Source organism: Rhinolophus hipposideros, assembly GCF_964194185.1.
Source record: "Rhinolophus hipposideros genome assembly, chromosome: 25".
Taxonomy (NCBI): domain Eukaryota; kingdom Metazoa; phylum Chordata; class Mammalia; order Chiroptera; family Rhinolophidae; genus Rhinolophus; species Rhinolophus hipposideros.
Window position 1 is genome coordinate 26,728,980 of NC_138071.1, and position 12,074 is coordinate 26,741,053.

The 12,074-nt window shown below is 51.2% G+C and overlaps 1 protein-coding gene and 1 pseudogene across 10 annotated transcripts; one reads left to right on the forward strand and one right to left on the reverse strand.

Moving 5' to 3' along the window:
• Positions 1–480: 480 nt before the first annotated feature.
• Positions 481–9,310, reverse strand: LOC308492795 (transmembrane protein 176B-like). Of its 9 annotated transcripts, none has more exons than XM_081038220.1 (9): positions 9,233–9,310; positions 8,459–8,525; positions 7,688–7,728; positions 5,180–5,369; positions 3,472–3,582; positions 3,047–3,103; positions 2,573–2,809; positions 1,476–1,595; positions 481–1,077 (listed from the first exon to the last, which is right to left on the reverse strand). In XM_081038220.1, the coding sequence occupies exons 4-9, from the start codon at positions 5,360–5,362 to the stop codon at positions 985–987; spliced, it is 801 nt and encodes a 266-aa protein (XP_080894346.1). In that variant the 5' UTR covers positions 5,363–5,369; positions 7,688–7,728; positions 8,459–8,525; positions 9,233–9,310; the 3' UTR covers positions 481–984. The 9 variants fall into 9 exon arrangements, with proteins under 9 accessions (XP_080894346.1, XP_080894345.1, XP_080894347.1 ...); XM_081038219.1 differs by lacking the exon at positions 9,233–9,310 and adding an exon at positions 8,866–8,936; XM_081038221.1 differs by lacking the exon at positions 9,233–9,310 and adding an exon at positions 8,866–8,884 and having other exon boundaries at positions 7,688–7,806.
• Positions 9,311–9,825: 515 nt separating this feature from the next.
• Positions 9,826–11,775, forward strand: LOC308492979 (annotated as a pseudogene). The gene is made up of 3 exons: positions 9,826–9,986; positions 10,709–10,765; positions 11,674–11,775. The product of its transcript is annotated as an uncharacterized misc_RNA (transcript).
• Positions 11,776–12,074: the final 299 nt, after the last annotated feature.

Genomic DNA, 12,074 nt, shown 5'->3' on the forward strand with positions numbered 1-12,074 from the left:
TAAAGGTGAGGGCTCTGAGCCAGTTCTCCGTGGGGTCTGCTAAGGAATGAAACCTACCTCACAGAGATTTCAAAGTCACACTGGAGATGCAAGGCTGCTTGCTATATTGGAATAAGAAAAACCCAGAATTACTATCACCTCTTAATTCTACAGACTCTAACCTGCCTTCTTACTCTTCAAAACGCTTACATCTACATATTTATATTATACATTTATATACATGTAAAGAAAATGAAAAAAGTGAAAAACAAACTAATCATATCATTTACAATGAAAGTAAAGAATAATACGGGTGTGTATGGAATGAGAGAGCCAACACTGATTATTGCAAGGAAGGAAGGAAGGGAGAGAGAAGAAAGAGGAGAGAGAAAGGGAGGATGGGAAAAAGGGAAGGAGGGAGGGAGGGAAAAACGTTGTTCCATGTTTCACACAGTTTTGTAAATCCCACAGGTCAAGCATGTAGATGCTGAAAAACAATCTCAGTAGGCAAAAAGATTTTCACTTTACATTGAGTGGAAGGAAATCATAAACAGCATTTTGCCACTTGGGATATAGCAGAATGTAATTAAATTTAGTCTTATTGGGTCCTTGTTTCCGTATAATAAATCAGCTCTCATTTAATTCCATATGTATCCACACACACACATACACACACAAAGGCCTTTCACAACACAGCATGTGTTTAACAAAGGGAGACCATGTTCTTTTTGTTTTAAATTGTTTTTTTGTGGCTGCTTCTGTTTAATCAGCATTGGGAAAACTGTGACAATACCTGTTCATTGACTTGAGGACACTGGGATGGGAACAGTGGGTGAGAATGGTGGGGACAGGTGGGGGGGGCGGGACAGTGGCCAAAGGAAAGGCAGTTGTGAGGGGCAGGGCAGTGAGGGGCTCTGGGAGTGAATTATGCCCTCCCCACCTGCCCTGGGCTATTCTACAGGGACATGGGGGGGGGGAGCAGATTCAGGCGGAGTCTTTGGCAGCTCACAGGATGATGGCAGCCTTGGTCTTTTCCTTGGAGGGGGAGGAAGGCACTGAATTCTCCCCCAGTAGCTTCTTCTCTGTCTCTTCCTCATCCTGAAAAAGACAGGATAAACACCATTTCTTGGGGGCAAAGAAAGGGGGAGAGCTGGCCTCAGAGAACTTGAAATCAGGAAAAGGAAAGAAAGAGGGGAAGGAAAAGATGAGGGATGGAGGAAGGGGGGAGCGACAAAGATTCAGGACAGAAAGGAGGGGAATGTGGGAAAATGGGAGTAAAGGAGGGTGTGGGGAGGCAGACGGCAGAAGTTAACCCAGGACGCAGTGACAGGGTCACATTCCCCAGACAGCGAAAGGTAGAGCCCCGCTCTAGGGAGAAGCTGTGGAAGGTCGCACATGGCCTCTGACAAGCAGTGTTCCTGGCTCCCACGTTCCTCCCTGTTCCAGGGCCGCACCAACCAGTCCACTCTTTCTCCAGTGCCTCTCTGATGACTCACCAGGGGCCGGGAGCACCGGCCACATAAGCTTCGGAGACCCATGCCCAGGGAAGCCAAGGACGCAATGACCAGCAGGGCACAGACGACCAGGAGCAGAATACGAATCCCTTGAAACAAGTTCTGGAGATAAAGCAAGAAAAAAACAACTCGTCAGGAGTCCCCTCCTCTGATTCTGCTCTACCATCCCATCATCACCCCCAGGTATCAGACCGTCCAACTCACTACTTCCCACCAAAGCAGACTGCATTTTCCAACTGTGTGGGCAGCCACAGCTTCCACCCATTTGCTTGTCTGCAGTGTGGCCTTGCCACCCCCTATGAAGAGGTAGGATCTGTCTCTCCCCTCCTCTAGATTCTGGAAGGACCTGTGATTGCTCTGACCAATAAGATATTGTGGAAGTGACACTATGCCCATTACAGGGGCGTTCTTAGCAGGCCTGGCAGCTTCCATTCCTACCTCTTGGAGAGCTCACAGTAGGATCCTTCATGTTGCAACCTAGCTGCCATGCTATGAGAAGCCCAAGCCACATGGAGAAACCACTGTAGACTCTCTGCCTGACAGTCCCAGGTGAGCTCCCAGCCAAGAGCTGGCAGCAAATGCCAACCGCGGGAGTGCGCCATCTTGGATACCTAGCCCCATCCAGTCCTACTATGACTTCACCCCCCAAGTGACATCTGACTGCAGCTTCATGAGAAAACCCAAAGTAAGGGCTGCCCATCTGAGCCCAGTCAACCCACAAAATGTGAGAATTAAAAAAAAAAACGAAAACCAAAACTGTAGGTTTAAGCCACTATAATTGAAAGCGGTGTGTTAGGAAGCAACAGATAACTGGAACACCCGAACACCAGGAAAGACAGATGGGTGGCTCATGATATCTGCTGTTAAATGTCTCTGCTTTGCCCCTCATCTCCTTTGATTCCAGGAATCTTCATGCCATGAGGGTCTGAAAAAATGTCTTCAGCTTAAGTTAAAACCTCCTGAACCAAAGACCTAGGATGATCTAAGTTCCAAGAGCCAACGTCTCTGCCCTCCAGTGCCCAATTGCTTAGGAACAGCCGGTTGTGATGGGTCCCTAGGAGGCGGGACTCTGTGCTCACCATCAGCATCGCGATATAGGCTCTACACTGATCTTCCATCCAGTTTGAATCTTGGTAACTGCTTTGCTGATTCCAATTGTACCAAGTGGGTGTGGTGGCAGGGGCTGCGCGATCACATATGTCGTCCCTCGTGAAGAAGAAGTAAACATTTTCCCAGATTACGCTATCCACACAGAGGACGAGAGCAGCCACAGCCGTGGCAACGCCAGCCAGGGTGAGCAGACCTGACACGCAGCCCTAGAAGAGAGAGATTCCGGATGCAGACTCCCTTGCTGACGGCAGAGCCGTGGGGTCCTCGCCTCAACCCTGTTACCTCTTCCCTGGCTTCCTGGCCCAGGAAACCCTTCCCACCCCTCCAGGAAAGATCTCAGGACATTGAGGCCCAAAGAGGAGAAGACAGAACGTGGAACAGAAAACCTGAGACCTAGGAAGGGGCAGAGGACAGGGTGGGGACAGCAGGTGCCCAAGACTCACTGAAAGTTTGTTCCGGTGTTTGTCATGGATAATGGTCCCAGCTCCTGCAGCAATAGCCTGGGAAGAGAAGACACCAGCAAAGGCCTCCCATTTACTCTCCTGAAACGATCTCCCGTTACCCTTCCTCCATCAGTTCCCAGAACAACCAGTTGCTTTGAAGCATGGTCCAAAAGACAGGCAGAGAACCTAGCATATGGACAGGACTCCACACAGCTGCCCCGCCCTTCCCAGCCTTGCATTGAAGAGGATCATGGAGAGTGAAAGGGGTTTCTGCTCACCCCGTAAGGCAGCTTCCTCATAGCAATGGGCATTTGGACTCCGGGTCTTAGGTCTCTTGCCCAAATCCCTGACTCAGACCTAAAGAGACTCTCTCTGGGCCCATAACAACTGCCTCCCACTGAGCTCATGGCCCCTTCCTTACTCACCACAGACCCTGCCCAGAAGGCGCAGCCTGAACCACGGAGGTCAAACCAGGGCCCTAAGTACAGAAGCACCCCAAGAGCACAGCTCACAGCCCCCAGCAATATCTGGGTCACCTGTAAGACAGGGTGAAAAGTCAGACCCCTTCCCATGAGCCCACACACCCAGGAGCAGCAATCCACCTCCTATCTAGGTGACTTTCTCCTATTCCTCTGCCTTGACCTCTCTGCTGGAAGATTCTATTTCCTTAACATCCATGAAGAAGCATGTCCTGGTTCTCCCCAATCCCTCTGACATACCAGGCTTTTGGCTTTCATGACTTTTTCCCAAATAGCACACTTTGCCATCCCACCTGATGGCTTTCCCTTAGGAATCCTGTCTTCCTGTCCATGATGGGCCACAAAGACCCCCTTCAAGAAAGGAGTGTCATTGGCTAACAGCCTACAGGGATCAGCTCCCTCAGAGTCCCCTCATCTTTCACTAAGGGCACAATCTTTGAGGATGGCCACCCAGCCAATGGTTAAGCAAGGCAGCGGTGCCATGCCATTTCCACCTAACATGGAACTCCTGTAATGGGCAGTCTTAACTGCCAAGCTCCCCACTGCGCTAGCAGAGACCTTGTCAGGCCACCATCATGGTCTGATGTCTCCGCCTTTCCATTTCATAGGAGGTTTTACCCCAATAAACCTTTTGCACACCTAACTCCGACTCAGCATCTGCTTCCGGGAGAATCCAACTATGACAACGTTTTCAACATCACCACCTGCACGTCCTGCTGGCACCTCAGATTCATCACATTCAAATCCCACAGCCCATCCACACGCCCAGTATCGGCCTCTCCTGACTGCCAGGGCTCCAATCTCCAGGCCATCCACACCCCAAACCTCAGCACATTCTCGGACTCCTCTCATCCCTTGGACCCCAAACCATTCATGCCCGAGACGTGGGGACCACATCCACAAAGGATTTGGACGCCTCTCTTTCCTCATCATTTCTGCTGTCACCATGAAGGTGCAGCCCTTCCACAAGTCTTACCTGGACAGCTCCTGGCTGTGAGGGAGCCTAAAGCCCTATGGAAGCTGATTCAGGATGGAATCCTCAGCTCGTCACTCAACGTTCTCAGTCTAAGCAGCCACAAGTCCCACTCTCTTTATTCCGCCAAAACTATCCCTAAGCACTCTGGCTTCTTTGCTCCTGCCATTCTCTTAATCTGCAATGTTTTTCCTTCCTCTGTCTAGACCTACTTCTTCTCCATCCAAGGTCTGGTTCAGATGCCAACTCCTGCAGGGTGCTGTCCTGCTTCCCAAGGATGTCACCTGTAATTCTAGGCATTTGTGAGGTTGCCTGATTCCTTCTGGTGGGTGCTGAGCCTTTCCGGTGATAGCCTAGGGATTCTCTCTGTAGTTTTCCCCAAGTGCCTATCCCATTGTCTTATCTGCAGGCCCTCAGTCCACTTAATTAAACAGCATTAACAGCCTCTAGCAATCTTCCACCCACCCCCCACCTCTAGCTGAGACTGTCCTCGCTGCACCAAAGGCAAGGTCCATCATTTTCCTCTCCATACAAATCTTTGTACAGAAACTTCCAAAACCTTTTCCCAAACAAGATGGGATATCAATAGCGAGTTCTCCTGGGGACTCAACCAACTTTCCTCTTTTGCATCCAATTGAAGGATGACCACCTTGCTCACCCACCTCTCCAGCCTACTCTTACCCCAATTGCCAGCTGCCCGTATCTTATCCTGGTCTTGGGAGGGCCAGTGTTCCAAGGGCAATAAATGAGCTCCTTCAGATGTGCCAAAGCTGATTCCTGGTGGATGTGAATGTTGATGTGGGTGGGCGGGGCCAGCGTAGAGGCCACATCGACTCCATTCACAGTCACCATGTTTTGGGTCATGCTGCCTCTTGGAGAGAAGATGTACAGAAGTGAGGTCTGGGAAGCAGATGAGACAACAAGGCATACACTGCATGCGTGAAGGGGGAGAAAGCTGTCTCCTTGTCAAGATCCCAAGGGGCTTCCCAGTACAGGTATCAATGTCACAGTGACCTCGATCTGTGATGCAAACCTAGCTTGACTAGAGTTTTTCACCATGTATATTCCTAGGTCTCTCCCCAGAAGGGTCTGATACAGTTTGTCTGGGTCTTGGGTTGGACAAAGAAAATAACGTGAATTATTTAATTCGGTGACGCTGTGTACACAGTTGACCCCTGAACAACACGGGTTTGAACTGCACGGGTCCACTTACATTTGGGCTTTTTTCAATAAATACTGTAAGTGTATTTTCTCTTCCTTATGATTGTCTTAATAACATTTTCTTTTCTACAGCTTACTGCATTGTAAGAATATAGTATATAATACATATAACATACAAAATATGTGTTTATCAATTGCTTGTTATTGGTAAGGCTTCTGGTCAACAGGAGGCTATTAGTGGTTAAGTTGTGAGGGAGTGAAAAGTTATTTGTCAATTTTTGACTATGCAGGGTTTGGTGCCCCTACCCCCCAACCCCCCATGTTGTTCAAGGGTCAACCATGTATTTACACATAATAGTTTCATATCATTAAAAAAATCAAAAGATGCAAAGGATATACCTTGAAAACGCTCCCATCTTTCTCTCCCAGCTACCTAGCTGCCTTCCAGACGAAAGCCAATGTTACCATTTTCTTACATATCCCACAATGACATTTTTTGCATACAAAAGCATGTAAAATATCCTTTCTCCCCCCTTTTCCCACAAATGGCAGGATACTACACACACTATTCTGCTCAGTGATTTGTTCACAGAACCATGTTTTTAAAACAATCCTCCATCAGTCCATGGAATACTTCCTCAGTCGTTTGTACAGCTGCTTAGAATTCCATTGTCAGAATGCATCAGCATTTTTTTAAGCAGTGCCCTATTGGTAGACATTTACTTTTTTCTTAAAAGGTGGAATTGGTAGGTCGATGAGAATACTTGTTTGTGTTTGTAATTTCAGTAGATATTGCCCTCCAGGGAGCCATCTCCATGCAATTCCCATGCAGGAGCAAGGTCAAAGTCCCATGGCCAGAAGAAGGTGTCACCAAACTTTGCTGGAATCTTTTTCAAATGCACATCAGGAAAATTACATTCCGTTGTAGATTTGAATCAATTTTAGGCACTAAAATTATCCCCTTTTAAATGTATAGCTCAACCAGTTTTGACAAATTTGTACTTTTGTACAACCACAACTACAATCAAGATATAAAATATTTTGATGTTGCAAAAAGTTCCCTAATGTCCCCTCCTCTAGGAAATCCTCGCAACCCCTGGCCCCAGGCAAACACTGATCTGCTTTCCGTGACTATTCCAACATAGTTTCAATCTGCAGTTCTCTTATGGTGACCGAGGGTGCTCATTGTTTCAAATGTTTAAGAACCCTTCTTTTATTTCCATCTTTCATGAGTGCTCCATTCCTATCCAGCGTCCTCCTCGTTTTATTTTGTGTGTTTTGGTCTTTATAGAAGTTCTCTGTGTATTTGAAAAATTACCATCTGTGCCACGAGTTCCAAATATTTCTTTAAAATCTGTGATTGATTTTTTTTATGCAATCAAAGTTTTCCATCTTTTTTTATGATTTTATAATCTGGGTTTTATATCATACTTAACAAAAGACTTTCCCATTTCACAATTATAAAATAATTCTTTCGTGTTTTCTCCTAAGTGGTTTAAGTGGTTTTAGGCTTTCCATTTTCACATGAAAATGTTGATCTATCTGGAATATACCTTGTCAGCTGGAAAATGTGGATCCAAGTTGGGTTTTTTTGGTTTTTTTTAGGTGGTTAACTTCTGAAGGGTATGTTCTGTCTGTGGAATATATCATCTTTCTCCCACTGATCTAAAACACTCCCCTGAGCAAAAATGAAATTGCCATAGGAATGCAGATCTATTTGAACCATTACCACAATTTTAATTATGACTATAGAGTTTAATATTTAGTTGAGCTGTTTCATGACATGCCCCCCCCCCGTTTTTTATTTTTCATGGTCATTTTTGCTAGATTACTGCTCCGTATGCACATTGGGATCAATTGCCTAGTTCCAAAGAAATCCTCTATAGGTAATTCTAATAGGCATTATACTTAAGTATCACTGTTTAAATCGTAATGTTATGAATAACAGTTCTAATAATGGCAGCAATAACAGTAATCTGAAAGTCTTCCCATATTTACTTTTGAGAGCAGTTCCACTCTTTCACCTACCTGGCGTCCTTTACAGTAGAAAGGACAGGTGCTCGACAGTTCTGCAGACACACAGGAGGTTCAGACTTGTTCACAGACACACGCAAGCAAGTCCAGCCAGGATTCCAACCACATCGTCCCTTGGGGCCCAGGGGTCAGCATCATGCTGCACCTGGCATGTGCCTTGGGCTCCAGCTCCTCCTGAGCCCCTGGGGACCTCACCCCACTCCAACCCCCAGATCAGCCCAGCCCTCGTTCTTCCTCTGCACCAGGCCACCCCCCTGGAGATGCCCATCCCACAACACCCAACTCCAGGCTATGGGGCTCTTCCCTGCTGCCCTGGTCACTCTTCTCTGCCCAGCCCCTCCCAGCGTCCCTGGAGCTGGGTGTGCAGAGAGGGCCAGGACCCCTGCCCTGCCCTGAGTCCTCTACCTTCAGGCTTCCCTCTCAAAGGACTGCTCCCCTCCAAACCACCTAAGCCTCAGCCACCCCACGTGGAATAAAGGCGGGAGGCACTGGTGAAGGACAGGGAGAGCCAGGCTGACATGGCCAGGCAGGTGACCCTCCTCCCTCCCCTGTCATTTTCCTAGGGTCACATCCTCTAACTCACGGGTCCCTCCCTCCCCAGCAAATCCTATGGGAGCCAGGAATTGGAGGAGAATGGCAACCTGTAATACAGGATGGGGTTTTAGGGACTGGTCTGGGGGGAAAGGGAGAGTGAGAGAGAGAGAGAGAGAGAGAGAGAGAGAGCCTGCCATGAGGGGCTGCGTAAGCTGTGAGGGCACAGCTTACCTGCTGTCCCCTTGGAGGTGGCACCCAACAGAGCAGCGCTGGGAGAAGCTGGCCTGGAGCTGAGGACCTGCTCGCGGGTGGAGGAGAGAAGAGCAGAAGGAAGGGGTGGGGGGTGAGGGCCTGACCTTTAGTGTCACAACTTCCCAGAAAACAGCTGGGGCCAAAGGGCCCGTCTGGGGGGTTGCTCTTGAGTAGATAATCAGGCTGGCTGGAGAAGACGGAGCACACACACACACTCACACACACACTCGCACACTCGTAGCTACTCAGACAACACCCACACTGGTGTGGACACACAGCACAGGCAAAGCCTTGTTCAGAAAGCCCCAGCCCACAAGGGGGGGGAGAGGACAGTCCCATGTGGTTTCTCGGGGCTGCTCAGCTCCACAGCCCCTCAGGTCACCCACCTCGTTCCACACTCTCCATCTCATCAGAGCCCAACAATCCCCTGGCAGCTGGAAAACCCCAGAGAGGCCCCTTTGGCCCAGCTGGATGCTGGGAAACTGCAAGCTAAAATCCAACCACTCCCCTTTCTGGCGCGCTCAACTCCCTCCTCCTTCTGCCCCCGCTCTCAGTTCTAGCTGAGCTCCTCCCAGCCCTCCCTGCTCGCCCCTGGTCCCTGAGGAGAGCAGGGGAGGCAGCCCCTAGCCCAGGACACCTTTCCCAGAGATCCTTCTCACAGGACCCTTCCCCAGAGGGCCCCCCAATCTTGTCCCCCATAGGCCTCTACAGTCTCGCCCCCCAGAACTTGCTGGGAGGGAGGGAGGGACCCACCACCACGTAGAGGAAATGACTCCAGGAAGGTGCAGGGTGGGAGGCCAGGTGCACCGCTGTTTATTGCCAAGTCAGTCTGGCCTTTGACCTCCATCTCCACCCACAACTCAGTCCCTCATTGGGTGGGGAGAGGCGTGACCAGGCAGCATGGGGCTGAGTGGCCACTGGTGGAGTGGGAGATGTTTAGGGGCTGAGGGGTGTCTCTGGGCCCAGCGGGGGAGCCGCTGCTGCAGTAGAAGCTCAATAGGCCGCGGGGACCCAGGTTTCGTCCAGTAGTAGCCTGAGGGCCCTGGAGGCGAGGTCTGGAGAAGAGCCAGGGTGGGGGCCACGATGTTGCCAGCACACTGGGAGCAGAGGGTGGAGAGGAGGGATCTGGGCACTGCTGGGTCCCTGAGGATGTGGGAGGAGGACAAGGGGACAGAGCAGATCCGAGGTGAAGGGGTGGTTCCAGGGGCTCCGCAGAGTCAGGCTGCCCTGTCAGGACACCCCTCACCCCTCTGAGAAGCTGGGGAAGCTGCTGTGTGACCAGGGGCCTCCACCAGTGCCCACCCCAGTGAAATCTGTGAAAACATGCCAACTTTTCTTCCAGACGAATGTCCATGGGCATGGGGATGGCAGATGGCGGTGAGGTGGCACCTGGGGCCCCCCAGCCCACCCCCTCGACGTGCATATCCACCAGGAATCCACTAAACAGGTGCTCCCCCTGCCCCCGGCACCACCTCCCAGACCCAGATGGCTGCTGGTAGCCCCACGGGTGAGCAGGGCTCCGGAGGGCTCCCCAGGCTCCCTTATCAGGAAAGGAGAGACGCCTTCTGCTGTGAACGGTCTCAACCAGCTTCACTGTGAATAGGATGCCCAGTCAATCTGATCTTCCTAGAGACCAAGCTGCCCTGTGCTCCATTTCTTGCTTTCTTCCTCACTCACCGGCCTTCTTAATTAAAGCTGTAATTTGGGTAGACTGTGGGTTAAGGGGTGACCACTGAACATCCCAGCTGGTGGAGCCCGAGTCCATCCTCTCCCTTTGGCCAGACCCTCTCCCCTCTCCTCTCTTCTCTTTTCCTCCCCTCTTCCCTCCTGTTCCCTCCCCTCTCCTCTCCCTCCATCCACCTCTCTTTCTCTCTCCTTCTCATTTATGGGGTTCTAACAGTTGATACCTAGCGTGGCAGATCCTCAAAGGTACCCCAAGACTTGGGGACAGAAGGTTGCCCCTGGGCCCAGGAATTCGGGAGCTGGATTCTTAGGCTCTTCAATTTTCAGTTGGTGCAGATCATGCTGGGGCTGCTGAGTGGGGTCCTGGGAAGACAGCTTAGTCTTCGACTCATACTCCTGCCTCTGGCATGTCCAGAGGAAGGGCCGGGGGCAGGGGGAGGGCAAAAGGACAACTGGCTCTACCTGTGAGAGTTACAGAGAGAAACACAAGCAGGCAGCTGGAGGGGCTTGCGTGTCCTAAGTCACCCTGCTTCAGTCTCTCCCCAGGCTGGGCTGGCTGGAGTCACAGCCTTCATTTATGAGAAACAGGGCAGCATCGGCTGGGTGAGTTCAGGGAAGGGCAGGAGTCGACCCCAGGCCCAGAAGCTAGAGGCCACCCCAAGTCTCCTGCACCATTGCACGCTGGCTCCACTGGCATTGCACACCTTCCCCCGGGCTGAGCTCTAGGACAGACTGAGTCACCAAGGTCTCTCTGTCTCCTCTTCTCCCCAGGCTCTGCTGAGGCCTCTGCTCGGCCTGGCAGCTTTCTTCAAGGCCACTGCTGCCATCAGGACTGGGGCTTACCCTTCCCAGGACTACTAGTTCACAGACGCTACCTGTACTAGCTCCCCCTCCTGGGGTCCAGCACGCTGAGCGCAGAAGTCAGCAGGCTGTGTCTGCACCTCTGCTGTGCCCATGCTGACGGTAGGTGGCAAGGGAAGGGCAGCAGGGTGGGGTGGGCAGGCAGACCCACGACAGTGGGCAACAGTAAGACTGCATCAAAACTAGTGTCAGCTGTTCTGCACCCAGCTTGACTATTGTCCCCACGGAGGGTGGCATGGAACAAACAGAAACCCTCCCCATGGTTGTGGGTGTTACTGACGAGTGGGAAATACAAACATTAAAATAATAAGAAATCAATCAACATTGCAAGTGTGTGCAGGGCAGTAAAGGCTGAAATGCATGCTCTCCCTGAATCCTCTCAAATGTGGGGGTGGTCAGGAGACCCAATCGTAGCCCAAGCCTGTCACTGTTCAGATGGGGACACTGGGACCAATGAAGGAGTTGCTCAGTGCTGTGTGCACACGAAGTCCCCCGGGCCCCACACACAGTGCTCCTTCCTCAGCCCCTCCAGCAGCTACAGACTTGGGAATGACAGGGTAGACAGTGACCCAGTGTCAGTGAGGAGGCAGGGGACAGAGCACAGACAACAATAGTCACCGGTGCCTTCAGCTTTGCTCCTCTGACCCCAGGCCTGGCGCATCAGCCTTCAGGCCATGATGTTGGGTGTCTGGGAGCTGCTGCTTCCGGCATCTCTAGTCCCCCTCTGCCTGGACTTCTGGAGAAGACTCTGACCCAAGGAAGTGAGTCCCGAACATACATGCCTGTATGTTTGGTGGCGGCTGGCTATGCGGTGGTCTGTCCAAAGGAGACAGGAATGGAGAGCAGATGGTTTGGGTAGGAGAGGAGGACCATTACAGTAGGTCCCAAGGGACATCATTCCTGTCTTTCTACCAGTGGTGGCCCAGCCCAGGGAGCCCCTGTCCCTGACCACGTGGCCCCCAAGCCATAGAGCCCAGGAAGACAGGGAAGTCCATGCCCACGGTGGGACCTTGGGCTCTTTGCATCAGGTACCAGGAGACTGATGCTGGGT

What these genes read in the sequence shown, in the direction of transcription:
- LOC308492795 (XM_081038218.1), bottom strand. An exon ending in CCTTCTGGGCAGGGTCTGTG is followed by an intron (nt 3,104 to 3,471) that starts GTGAGTAAGGAA and finishes TTCTCTTCCCAG; the next exon opens with GCTATTGCTGCAGGAGCTGG. An exon ending in GCCGGTGCTCCCGGCCCCTG is followed by an intron (nt 1,078 to 1,475) that starts GTGAGTCATCAG and finishes TGTCTTTTTCAG; the next exon opens with GATGAGGAAGAGACAGAGAA.